Raw genomic sequence first — 12,714 nt, forward strand, 5'->3', positions numbered from 1 at the left:
AGCTTGAGGAAGAAAAGCGCTCAGCTAGGAGCTGTGACCATTGCCTACTGCTGCCTTGGAACAGCCATTTCAATATATGGTATAAAATGAGGGCACAAAAAAAAGAAACGGGCTGCAGGGTAATCCTCTCGGAACAATCTGCTGGAGCCCACCAAAGAACAATATTCTAAGGATCACTTTTAATTTCTTTAATTAAAAAAAAAATTAATTTAATTTCTTTAAGTTAAGAGTGGTAACAGGCAGAGGGCTCAGGAGCAATTGTTATTCTGCAACTTTTCTTCTGGGTAACAGTATTTCATAGGAATCGGTACCTCACAGGCAATGAGAAAGGACAGCATTAGATTTCCCCTACATGAAAACAGGGGTATACGTAACAAGAGACCAGAAAAGGGATATTATCTGTGGAAAGTACAAAGAAATTGCTCATTTGTGGTCTGCACAACTCAACTGAAAAAGAAAAAAAATAATCCAGGCTGCTTGAAGGCTCAGAAAGCTTCTCCATTGAGAACTTATCACTAAGTCTGAACTTTCAGGGACTCGGTATCAGATATGTTAAACCTGCTTTGCAGACACCAGTACAACCAATACACAGCAACCGTTCAAACACAGAAAAAGGAGATTCACGTCAGCTACTGTAAGGCTGTGGCCAATGATACAGGGGGACACATGGAAGAGAAAAGTCAAAATGAAGGAATTCAGAAAGAATGGAAAAGAACTGTGAACTGATATACCTTTCTGGGACTCATGCAGCTGCACCTTCTCCTGGTGATCCCAGCCAAGTGCACATTTGTCTTGTCTGTCTGTCTGCACTCCAAACTTGCCTCCAAACCCCTTTACATAATCTGTATGCATGAAGTTTCAGAAAACATTATTGCAGTTGATGACTGTAAATGGTATTTAGTAAAAAAAACAGTAACGTTATGGGGTAAGCTGCCCTGTCATTAATGATTCCATTTTTCAGGTTTTTTTCCTCCTGCTACACTACTTTGACAGAGGGGAAGGATACGCATTCAGTAACTCTAGGATCATGATGCAAAGGAAGCACCACAAATCCAGTGAAGATTATAGCACACAGACTCAGTAATATTCTGAGATTTGAAGAATTTGATGCCCTTTCCACCTAAAGCCATATAACACACACATATAAGCACAAGGTAGATATATAAAGAATGAAGGACTTGATACTGCCTCTGAATACCACAGATCGGTGCAATTATGCATTTATTTCAATAACATCCATACGGACGTAAGGTCCCTTGGAAATCAGATTGTGAAACTTGGGACAGTTTACTGTGTCTTCCTTTTCATTTAAGGGAAACAGAAATACCCACAAACAAAGGGCAAACACACATTCACCACAAAAAAAAAAAACACCAGCCAAAATATTTTTTCCCAGGTTTAAAAGACTCATTGATTGAAACTAGTATTTTTAAATAAGATAATAAAAACCTTTCTGTGATTCATGTTTTTCCGTTTTGCCTTGATATTCAAAGCCAACAGCACTTTTGTCCACTTTGTCCTTGTCAACACCATATTTACCACCAAAGCCCTTGGAATAATCTAGAGATAAGAGTGAAGAATTTTGTTTGTAAGTGTTCAATAACAAAATATTACCTTGAAAAATTGTGATAATCAGACCTGTTACCATTACATTACGTATTAAAAGAAGCACTGACAACCCCAGTTAATCTTGATTCCAGACACTCCCAAGTCATAAATTCTTCAGAATACATTCACTCAGGACGGAAAATAAAATAGCATCATTTGTAGTTCAACTGCTGGGTGATATCAGCAATTCTGCTACTTGACTCCTTGATATAAGACACTTATAGCAAAGTGAACTTCAAAAACCATGTCAGCAACAGACTGGATGCTTTTAAACAAACACCCCCTTCTTCTGTTTAGCATTTCTAGAGTGCAAACATTTCTTTGAGATAAACAAAAACAGATGGCAAAAATGTCAAGATTTTTCAATAAAATGGTCGATTTTTGATCAGATATGCCTGAACACAGTATTAACTTTAAACACTACTAATGGGTACATGTTTTAATCTACAAACAACTGATTCTTTTAGAAATAATTCTCTGTTGTGGTTAAACTGCTTACAGTCTCAGTACTTTAATCTACAGCTTTCAAAAGAAGCTGCAAAAAACCTTCAGACAAACCTATGTGCCCTGCTTCCAAAGTAACAGCAATTGGATCATCACTTAACACCAGTCAGAACCTATGTTTTAGGTTTCTTTTTCAGAAGTCAAAGTTTTTAGCAACGTAACTTTTATACAGCGTTAACTTTCAGCAGGTTAGGAGTGCCATAGATGTAAAAAAACCAGTGTTTTACAGGACCGCGTATCATGAATGCTACTACGTCAGAGTAGGAACCCACCACGTGTGTGTACTCACCCTTCTGTGACTCGTGTTTCTCAGTTTTACCCTGGTAATCGAACCCCACTGCGCTCTTGTCCACTCTGTCAGCCTGTACTCCGTATTTTCCACCAAAACCACTTGAGTAGTCTGCATTGAGAGTAAAGCACAATAAAAATGAAATTAAGAAGCTTTTAATAGAAACTTTGTATCCTAGCAATTGGAGGGGGGAAGTTATTTCAGAACTGAAATATCACTCTTTAGCACACAAAATTAAGTTTAAACAAAAAATAAGATGGGCAACAGTCCTATAGTTTATGATGGCTCCTCTTAAATCCACTCCCTATTTCCAATAGGGTGCAATATAGCAAAGAACAACTCCTAATCTTTCTGAATGTCCTCAAACCTCACTCCTAAAAGAAAAGTAAGGCTCACTATGACAGGCCATTTCCTTGTTTAAAACCTCATCAACTCATGAAATTGCTTTGAAATTCATTTTGTCATCTTGTTTTCCACCCAAACCCCTCAACACTTGATTAATTGAGAACATCACGTGGAGGCCTCATTAAACAAGGTCTTTTACAAACAGTAAAAGAACAGAGATCTATTGTATGTCTTATAAAAAAACATCTGTCTGCAGAGGCAACCGCCGCACCACTTTACCTTTTTGGGAGGCATGCTTCTCAGTTTTCCCTTGATATTCAAACCCAACAGCTGACTGGAAGAGAAATAAAATTGCACATGTGACAAAGAGTTAGATATTAGTAGAAAAACTTCATGCATGCACTTCAGTGGACAAACAGCACAGAAAGTTCCTGTGTCTTTCCATACTGCTCTGACCTCCTTGACTAGGAGCATAAATACCTACACTTAACTTATAGGCCATATTCATGTACATGACAATTTAGTACACGTGTTCATGGCAAGGGTTTTTGTCATCCCTTGCCAAAGGAAATTGTACTAGCAACATACTCTGGTCTTGCCAGGTTCAGGATTCAGTACAACAGGAATTCAGCACTTCTGGGCAGGGGTTGTTACACAGTCTTGGAACAGGACGCCAGTTATCCTGCCCAATAGCTCATGTTGCAGTGATACAGGACAAACCAACCCCAAAATCCCTCCTTCTGTAGCATTCATGCTGATTTTATCCTCATCAAAGAACACAGCCTGGCTAAAAGACGTATTTTAACATCTCTTTTCAGTTTTCTTCTCAACTCAACTCAGTTTCTCATAAGGGCTTTTTTTCTGGTTTGCTTTAAACAGAAATTTATCTCCATAACAGTCAGTGTTAGCTTACTGCCGAACTTCAAATACAGCAGGAAGAGCAGACCACACCAGCATTTTTAAGATATTGGAATTTTTCAGCTGCACATACAAAATGATAAAACTCAATGACATGGAGTAGCTGCAGTATGAGATGAAATTGCTTACCTGGTCAACTCTATCGGTTTGTACTCCAAACTTGCCACCAAACCCTTTCACGGAATCCACTTGGGAGCAATGCTTAGAAAGCTTTGATTGATATTCATGTCCAACAGCTGACTAAAAGAAATTGGAAAGTTCAGAAACAGGCAGCAGTTCTATACAGTTCTATATGTAAGAGAAAACACTGCAACCACGTAACCTGAGGATAAGCTTCATGGCAAACACGCATCACTGCCACTCTACCTGTTGAAACTAGCTTCCTGGGAAGTTGCTACTCACTTGAGAAGACAGTCGCCGTGCTACCAATACAGCCTCGGCAAGGGAAGAGCCAACAAAGAGTCTGACAGCCTTGACTGTATTTTATGAAGACTGGTTTACACTCTGCATTTTTATTTCCAAATCACAGGAATTAGAACAAGATACAGATAGGATCTTGATGGTGTTCATGCAGGACAGAAAAGAAGGATTAGTTCCAGATAAAATACACAGCCTTGTATCGAGGCACAGAGCTACAGATCTGGTTTAGCTGATATTAGATTGCAACCAAATACAACTACAGCTAGGTTTTCCACTGATACTCTTTTAGGGAGGCACCCCGATCTTCTGTAAAAATAAAAATTAGCCATCTTCTCTCTATACTTTCTCCTCACTTGCAAAATGGCATCGCAACATGAAGCAGTGCATCCACATCAAGACAGAGATCCCCAATGCCAAAGGCACCCCAGCCCCGCAGTCTCCCAGTTTGAGCCTGATCCTGGAACTCGAGCTGAACACAGCAAGCCCAGGTGCAGTTACATCGCACTGTCACTGGCTTCGGGTAAGACACGAGGATATGTAATTACACACCTGAAAGTGTATCCAGATAGCGTTACACTAATCTAGTGCTAGGATACCCTTCTAGACCCTGGAATCAATGCTAGAGCCTAACACCTTGAGGGGTGCTACGTAACATAGCCAAAAAATGTTTTTTTCTTGTCCAGTGCCAAAACTAAGTGCTAGCCAGAGCAACTTGCCATTTGCCACTTTAACATTTGGGTCTCTTGCTCAAATACATACAATTCCTGTCAGAGGCAGAAAGAGAAGACCCTACAACCCATCGCACACAGCAGATCGAGAGGCTGCGCCCTGTGACAAGCACCCCTCCTGACTCAGCACCACCACCTGCAGCACCGCAGGTTCCAGCACCGGTCCCCATGCACAGGGCCACTGGCAACTGTGGCTGCAGCAGAGCACCCTCCAAGCTACTGGCCCAAGCTCTGACCTTTGAGGAACAAGAAACTGCTTATCTCTTACCAGTAGCAGACAGCTGGACCAAGGTGACTTAATTTGAGGACACAAGGTGTCTAGAAACTGTAAGTAACTTGGCTTTTACAGGTGCTGGGGGGGAACATTCCCAGCACGTAGGAAAGCAAAACATTACTGCACATAAGGGCTGAAGTAATTTCCAGGTAAAAGAACAAGGATGTCAATAATAGGACATTAACTTAACTTATATGCAATATAAAAGCTCATTTCTTTTACTGACTAAACCAGTCATACTCTAGTTCATTTTGCAGGTGTTCTGTAGCAGAGTAACTGTTGCATGTGACAGAAAAGGCTCCCACCTCCCCTTCTTCTTCCTATTACCCATTACATTTATGGAAGACATGCTCTGAAAATCCTAGGTTTTATGCGGTTTTACATGATCCCTCTTTTGTTATGCCAACTGAGGTAGGTGAGGTTTAAGCACATTGTTTTCTTTATGTGGTACCAGAACCTTCTGCATTTCATCAAATACCAAGCATTACAACATACCCTTTTGTAAAAAAGACTTAGCAAAAGATTTTTCTTGGAAATCTGTATTTCAGAGAAAACTGTCCTCGTAATTCCTCAGCACAACACTCTGCTACATTTTAAATCAGTTACGGAGGTCTGGCATGCAGAATGATGTAACTTTTCATTTTAAATCAGCATCAAGGTTTTGTCCTAAATGCAGCAAAAACCTGTGCCATTGACAACACTGCAGTAACAGTCATTTACTTCAGGTGAGTCAAGCCTTAATACTAGCACACCTGCATGGAGCCACAGACACCTGTGAAAGAGAGATCTCAATGATAACTATAGTTATAAGGAAGAGAGCTTTATTAAAACAATACATTATTAACATCTACTGCCACCAGTATCAGTCAGATGGGCATGATCATCGTGTTTTTCCTGATGATTAATTCTGGCCTACAGGAAACAGTACACTTTTTTTTTCTTTCTTTTTTTCCCATGGACACAGGTGAGGGATAAACTGCTGACACTAGAGAGCTACACAGCTGCAGAACAGGCCTAGCGGTTGAATCTGTTCAGCAATTCCTTTCCCAGATTCAAAGGTCAGGGTAGCCTATTTCAAAGGCCCACTGAGAATTAGGCAGCAATTTACTCTGGAATATGGGAATTCAGCAAAAATTTAAGGCTGTCAAATTACTACAAACCCAGAAAGTAAATAAAGTAAGAAAATAAAATCATTCTTATTCAGGAAACAGTTTGGTTCTTATTCTAACAGAGTACATGAATGAAACTAGCCAGAGGTTGATATGACTGTCTAATTATCACATAGCTAATGGAATTGCCTTAAGAATTATCACTACCTTTGTTAATAGAGTGTAACTTGAACAGCCATCAAGTCCTTATGTAAAACACTACCATCTGACTGAAGTACAGTGATTTTTTAAATACCTGGATTACTTGTCACTGTTCAAGGTTTACCACTGCTCGAGAGCGCTGCCCTCTAATTTAAAAGCAGCAGCACACCCTTTTCTTCATTCTCTGGCAACCTCTATATGCATACAATAGCTGGCAGAGCATTGAAATAAAAAAAAAAAAAACCCACCCAGATTTATTCATCCATTAAGTACTTCCTTAATGTAGAAATACACTTTTAGAAACTTGAATCCTGACTCCAGGGGAATCCACCCAGGACATGAACAAGTAGACTTGCTCTAAGGACAGAGCAACATCAAACAAAAACATGTGGGGCCACTGCACATCCCAGAACTTCTCATCATCCACAGATTCCTAATTTGCCACCTGAAATACTCGTTCCTGAGGCTTCAAGTGCTTTAGTTCAGTTCCTTCTCTAGGAGCGTCTTGATTTAATTAGGGAACAGAACATGATGGCCTGACAGATTTGGGTAATAGTGGTTATAAGTGTTCTTGTTAGAGCACTGTAAGAGTGATGCTTCTGCCCTCAAAATGAGCCACCGCTGTATATAGCTTATGCCATGATCTGAGCTTCTACATCTCCAAACCGAGCAAAACTGGAATAACTTTGCATCTTCAACAAGTTTAACTCACATATATAGTTGTGCTGGCCAGCAGCAAGGCCAGACAAGGCTTAGAATATCACCCCAGGGAAACCTTCGTACTTACTTTATCCATGCGATCTTGTTCAACGCCAAATTTCCCTCCATAGCCATGGGAAGCTTTTGGTCCTGTTTCAAGCTCCTTCTCTTTGAGGTTCTGGTGTTCTTGGAATACGTTCTCTCTCAGCTGATGAATACTTGAAAGACAGTAATTAAGCAGCAAGTTTTACTAAGAAAATTTCAGAAGATAACTTCAAAAAGACGCAAAATAAAAAATGGTAAAAATGTCATCTTAATTAAAAGTTGGACAACTCGTATTTTTCAAGCCCTTTCCATTTTTTCAGTGCATAGAGTACTTCCTCATATTCTGTGAAATGGAATTTATTCCACTGCAAAACACTGTCAAAAAAAAAACAAACCACAAACCTAAATGAAAGTGTTGGTTCTAAGACTAACATGGAAGGGTATTTTGCTATTTGAACAATTACCTAGAATTTATATGTGTGTGAAATGTGTCTTCTTCTCCTACCCTAATTTCTTTCCAACGCTTTTTATTTAAATGGCAAGTTTTCAGAATAGGGATCATCTCTTATCATACAGTCCCTATGGTAACGGGACTCTAATTCTAACTGAGCATTTTGGACAAAACTGTAACACAAAATAAGGATGCAAGGAGACATGCACCTCCACTTCCCCAAGCGCTCCCTTGCAATATGCAGGAGTTGAACTTACAGTAGTGCAGGCTATGCACACGGACAAACCACGATTGTGTACCTTCAAACACTTCCCACCTGAGTTTAAAGGTTCCTCAGGCGTAATTCAGCCAGCAGGCGTCCCCACTGCACTTCAAATAGGGCAGAATGAAATCGAGCCCTGAAGTGAGCCGCAGTCTCTCTGTTTGCAACACTGATGACATTTATTCTTAGCTTTATACCATGACGGTTAATATCCCAGAAATACACAAGCAAAACCAAAACGAACATCACAATCATAGATCTCCTAAAACTGCTTTAAAGTTAAGTCTCGGGCACTTTTCGTAACAAGTAAGAGATTCAGAAGATGGATCATTTCTGTCTCACATTGCCCTCCGTGATGCATTCATTTTCTTTTCTGCCAGAGGGCTCAATTTGTTACTTTGCTAGAATTTTTATGAGTTTGGTAGCAGTTTTCTAAACAAAGCCTAAGAAGTAAGGGACCAAATGTATCCTTAAAGTACCAAACTGGAGCTGCTCAGATCACCCAACACAAACTTCTCCCCTGGCAGTACTGTCTCTTGCACCAAAACGGAACAAAGAAACTCTCCAGACACAAACAGGCAGGAAAAACAACATTTCCAGTTACAAAAAGATTTGAGTCCCTACACCATATTTATGATCTTAATTTCAGATCTAAAGATACTGACATACTTGAAAGACCAGCCATCTGGCAAACAATCCAGCTCTGGAGCCCTCAGCACAAGGACATGGAACTGTTGGAGTGGGTCCAGAGGAGGGCTACTAAAATGATCCAAGGGCTGGAGCACCTCTCCTATGAGGACAGGCTGAGAGAGCTGGGGATGTTCAGCCTGGAGAAGAGAAGGCTGCGGGGAGACCTGATTGCGGCTTTTCAGTACCTAAAGGGGGCCTATAGGAAAGATGGGGAAAATCTTTTTAGTAGGGCCAGCAGTGACAGGACAAGGGGTAATGGTTTTAAACTAAACCAGGGTAGGTTTAGACTAGATATAAGGAAGAAATTCTTTACAATGAGGGTGGTGAAACACTGGAACAGGTTGCCCAGAGAGGTAGTGGAGGCCCCATCCCTGGAAACATTCAAGGCCAGGTTGGACGGGGCTCTGAGCAACCTCATCTAGTTAGCAGCGTCCCTGCTCACTGCAGGGGAGCTGGACTGAGTGACCTCTAGGAGTCCTTTCCAACCCAAAACATTCTATGATTCTAATCGATCTTCTATGGAGACTTTTGGTTTAATTATGAAGATACAAGTAACCGAGAACATGAGTTGATTAAAAGTCACCTGGAATAGTGGCTATTAATAAACTTAAAAAGAGAGCTGCTTTACTTGATGTGCTCTTGATGGCCAGATCCTTTCACAGTTTTAGCTCCCCAACGCTGTTCTTTCTCGCTCACGTCATTCTGTGAAGGACACACATAAAGAGAGTTAAAAACCCAAAGACGTTACTAGTTATCTGCACTTTAGAGTTGACAGCAAAAGCCTTCAGCTGTCAGCAAGACCAGAAGCACTAGAAAAGCAGTTAAGACCACCTTCAGTTCTCTTCTGCTGTGAGCCCTGTGCTTTGTCCACTGCTGAAATGCACAGAGCACACGTTCAGCCCCAAGAAGCTATGCTTCTTGACGCAAATCTCTTCCATACAGACTTCCCTACAGTACCCAGCCAAGACAAGGTAGCTCTGTTAATCACTCACAGGCACAAATTCTCCCTCCTTCTGGAACATGCTCCTATCAGTTTATTTTGCTGAGACATAGCCCCCGCCCTGAAGAATTGCTCTTTAACGCATTACATAACACACTTCTGTGGAGACGATAAAATTCAAAAGCCGTACCACAAAATCAGGATCCGTCTCCCAGTCATCGGCTCCGTCATCCTGATTGACAGAAATGGTGTGGCCCGCAGTAGCCTTCCACATCTGCAACACCATCAGAAGAAGCACTGTCACACTCCAGTTCCGTGTCAACTCAGTGTATATTATGCATATGCAATCCAAAATTTCCAATAAAAGTACGCTATTTAAGCACATAAACTATATTTGCAGTGAAAGTAGATTTGACCATTGGCTCTCAGGCTGGTTTGAAAACCCCTTCTAGTTTTCCTATTGTCGACTCAAAAAGGTTAGGAGCAGTCACTGACATGATTTCAAAGACAACAAGAAAGTGTTTCCTTGCCCAAATTAATACCTGCCTTTTCTTCATTCACTGCACTGGAAGACTTCTCTTCAAACAGGTCTCCAAACCAACATCCACTTCCGAAGGCTGTCACTAATTCTAGATCTGAATCGTGCGTTTAAGGCACAGGATCAGTTGGTTTTTTTCCCAACCATTACTAGGGATCATTATGACACCATTTATTAGGCAATATAATCTACATTGTTTCCTCTGTTGTGTAACAAGTTTCAACATTATGAAAGAAACCCAAACAACTGTGGGAATTTGCACACAATCTAGACATCAGTCTACCTGCCTGCTACAACAGAGCAGAGGAGTTACTGCCGTTCTCAGCTAACCCCTCGTGAAATACGTGCACAAACTCAAGTGTCCCGCCTGACTTTCAGGAGGAACAGAGGGCAAGTGCTGCAGGACAGACAGCGGGAAGCAAAACTCATAAAGAGGCAAGCAATGACATCTAGAAACAACATTCAGCACTTTTAAGTGGCTAATGATTTTGGGCATCTCACTTTCTGGAAACCTTATCCCTTGTGAAGTATCAAGTCGGACACTTAATTAACATTTTGGAACTTGACTAGTGAGCGGAATACCCAGTGCCAGCGGGTATTTTATACCCTTTATGGCAGGCAAATCAGAACAAATTAATTCTAAAAAGCAAAACAAAGACAACAAAAAAGGCTTTCTTGTCTCCCAGCTTTTTCAGGTACTTGAGTCAGCGGAAGGATTTCTGTTCTTCATCGCTATTCCGCTAGAGTTCGGTTCTTTAACGTACCATCATCCTGTCCGCTTACCTTTACCTTTCTAATTAAGAATAGATTATCATGATGATTATCATGGATTATTTCATTCCCACAAGCATAACTCAGTAGGTGGAATGAAAACTCCCTTTTAAATATGTAGCTAAATAATCCATAGGTAAAGCGCACAGAGAAAAAAAACCACTGCTTGCTCTACAGCCCAACCAAATAAACTGACGAGCCAGCTTTATGGAGCATTTCAGAGATTTCAGGACTGGTAACAAGAACGAGGGCAACTGAAAAATTGTCAAACACCAAGGTAGCAAAGGACGGAGTGGCCTGGAAGGAGAAGGTAAGAGCAGAGCAAATGATGTCCTGATGAAGCAGTAGCGCGTTTCCCCTTCTGCTTCTTCAGCTCTCCCATCTCCAAATTCCCATGGCAATTAAGGAACTAGCATTCGTTAAATTACTTAATACACAGAAAACTTACGAGACTACATGTTTATTATAAAAACCTTTAGAACACCGGTGTTTTATCATGCTCCTTAGGACAGCCTGACTAAAGCTTTCTCTCACATGTTCGTGTCTCAGGTTCTCCTACTCTTTAGTTTGCCATGTAGCCCTCGCTAAAAGCAAATCGCTCACCAAAAACAAATTAAAAAAAAGCGTTGGAAAGCAGAACCGAACCAGCTCAATAACAAAACTCAGCGTGGGAGCCAAGGTCTAACCGCATAACCAAACTCAAACCTATGGTTGCTCCTAAGTGGGATGGCTTGTATCCCTCCCTCCGTGCTCCACCACGCTGTATGCTGCGCAAGACGCCCGAACTCCATTTCTAAACACAAGCTGAAGCGCAGGTATATGTGCATGCGATTATGCCATGTATTAAGTTGGACGAAACACAATTTTCCCCCCAAGCACGTGGTTTAAACATTCTGCTGATTTTATCTTTTTTGGTCGGTTGGTTTGCGCATTCAGCTGTGCTTAGGTATTTCAGAGAACAAAAGCTAGATCCTTAAGTCTAGATTTCTTTGCTTCTTCCTCAAGCTCTCACAAAAAATAATGAAGATTTCACACGCGCACCCTCACAAAATCCAGAATCCACCACGTTTCTTCCTAAGTTGTGCACATAAACGCCAACATTTTTCCACACCTCAACCCGGCATTCTAAAAAGTGAGTTACAAAAAGGAGCAAAGCAGCCTAGTAACAAGGGATTTCAGGCGAGACCCCCGATTGCTGGTGAGGAACTAACAGGGACAAGCCCGGTTTCCGCAGCAGCTTGCTATTCTAGCATCTCTTCCAAAGCAGAACGCAGAGAAATACGATCCATTTATGAGTCACTGCCTCACATGGTCGAGTTTCAAGGAAAAAGAAAAAGCTATGGTTCAAAGGCAAACCAAGGCTAAGTATACGCTTTGAATTGATCCGGCCAGCTCTGCTCTTCACCACTGCTATGACTAATCGGCACTCACAGCATCCTACCCAGCACCTTTAGCGGCACCCGGGGAACCCCCCACTTCCCCAGGGCCTACGGACAAACTCCTGGAAGGAACAAAGGGGGATGCCAACGCTTTAAGCCCAGGACCAAGCAGCAGCTCTCGGCCCAGGCCAAGGCTCGACGAGGGCACCGTGGACTCATCCTGGCCTGGCTACCTGCTGGGAGCCGCGGTTTGCCCCGGCAGCTTGCCGCTCGCCCCGGCAGCACCGCCGGGGCACCAGAGGAAGAGGACATGGGAGGGATGCTCCTCTCTTCCAAGCACTCGGCGATAACCTCAGGCCCGGCCTCCGCAGGCCACGGCACGGCTCGCCCCGTTCTCCCCTCATCGTCGCCGCCTTCTCCAAGCCCCCCAGGCTGCTACAGCAGACGCTGTTTCTTCTTCCCAGTCACCAGCGCTGGGGCCTTTGAACTAGGGCGGCTTCGCAGAGTTTAAAAACAACAACGAAAAAAAGGAGACAAAGCCAG

General features: G+C 42.0%; 1 protein-coding gene across 1 annotated transcript in view; it reads right to left on the reverse strand.

Moving 5' to 3' along the window:
- The window catches only part of CTTN (cortactin), a 23,249-nt gene extending 13,468 nt beyond the window's left edge, over nt 1–9,781 (reverse strand). The window contains exons 1-8 of the mRNA XM_009637058.2: nt 9,674–9,781; nt 9,172–9,245; nt 7,184–7,313; nt 3,794–3,904; nt 3,026–3,080; nt 2,402–2,512; nt 1,450–1,560; nt 732–842 (exon numbers count right to left, since the gene is read on the reverse strand). Of these exons, the coding sequence (XP_009635353.2) occupies nt 732–842; nt 1,450–1,560; nt 2,402–2,512; nt 3,026–3,080; nt 3,794–3,904; nt 7,184–7,313; nt 9,172–9,245; nt 9,674–9,769 (799 nt within the window). The 5' untranslated portion in view covers nt 9,770–9,781. The remainder of the gene's footprint in view (nt 1–731; nt 843–1,449; nt 1,561–2,401; nt 2,513–3,025; nt 3,081–3,793; nt 3,905–7,183; nt 7,314–9,171; nt 9,246–9,673) is intronic.
- Nucleotides 9,782–12,714: the final 2,933 nt, after the last annotated feature.

The sequence above is a fragment of the Egretta garzetta genome, unplaced genomic scaffold (genome assembly GCF_000687185.1).
Source record: "Egretta garzetta isolate BGI_Z169 unplaced genomic scaffold, ASM68718v1 scaffold454, whole genome shotgun sequence".
NCBI classification, from domain to species: domain Eukaryota; kingdom Metazoa; phylum Chordata; class Aves; order Pelecaniformes; family Ardeidae; genus Egretta; species Egretta garzetta.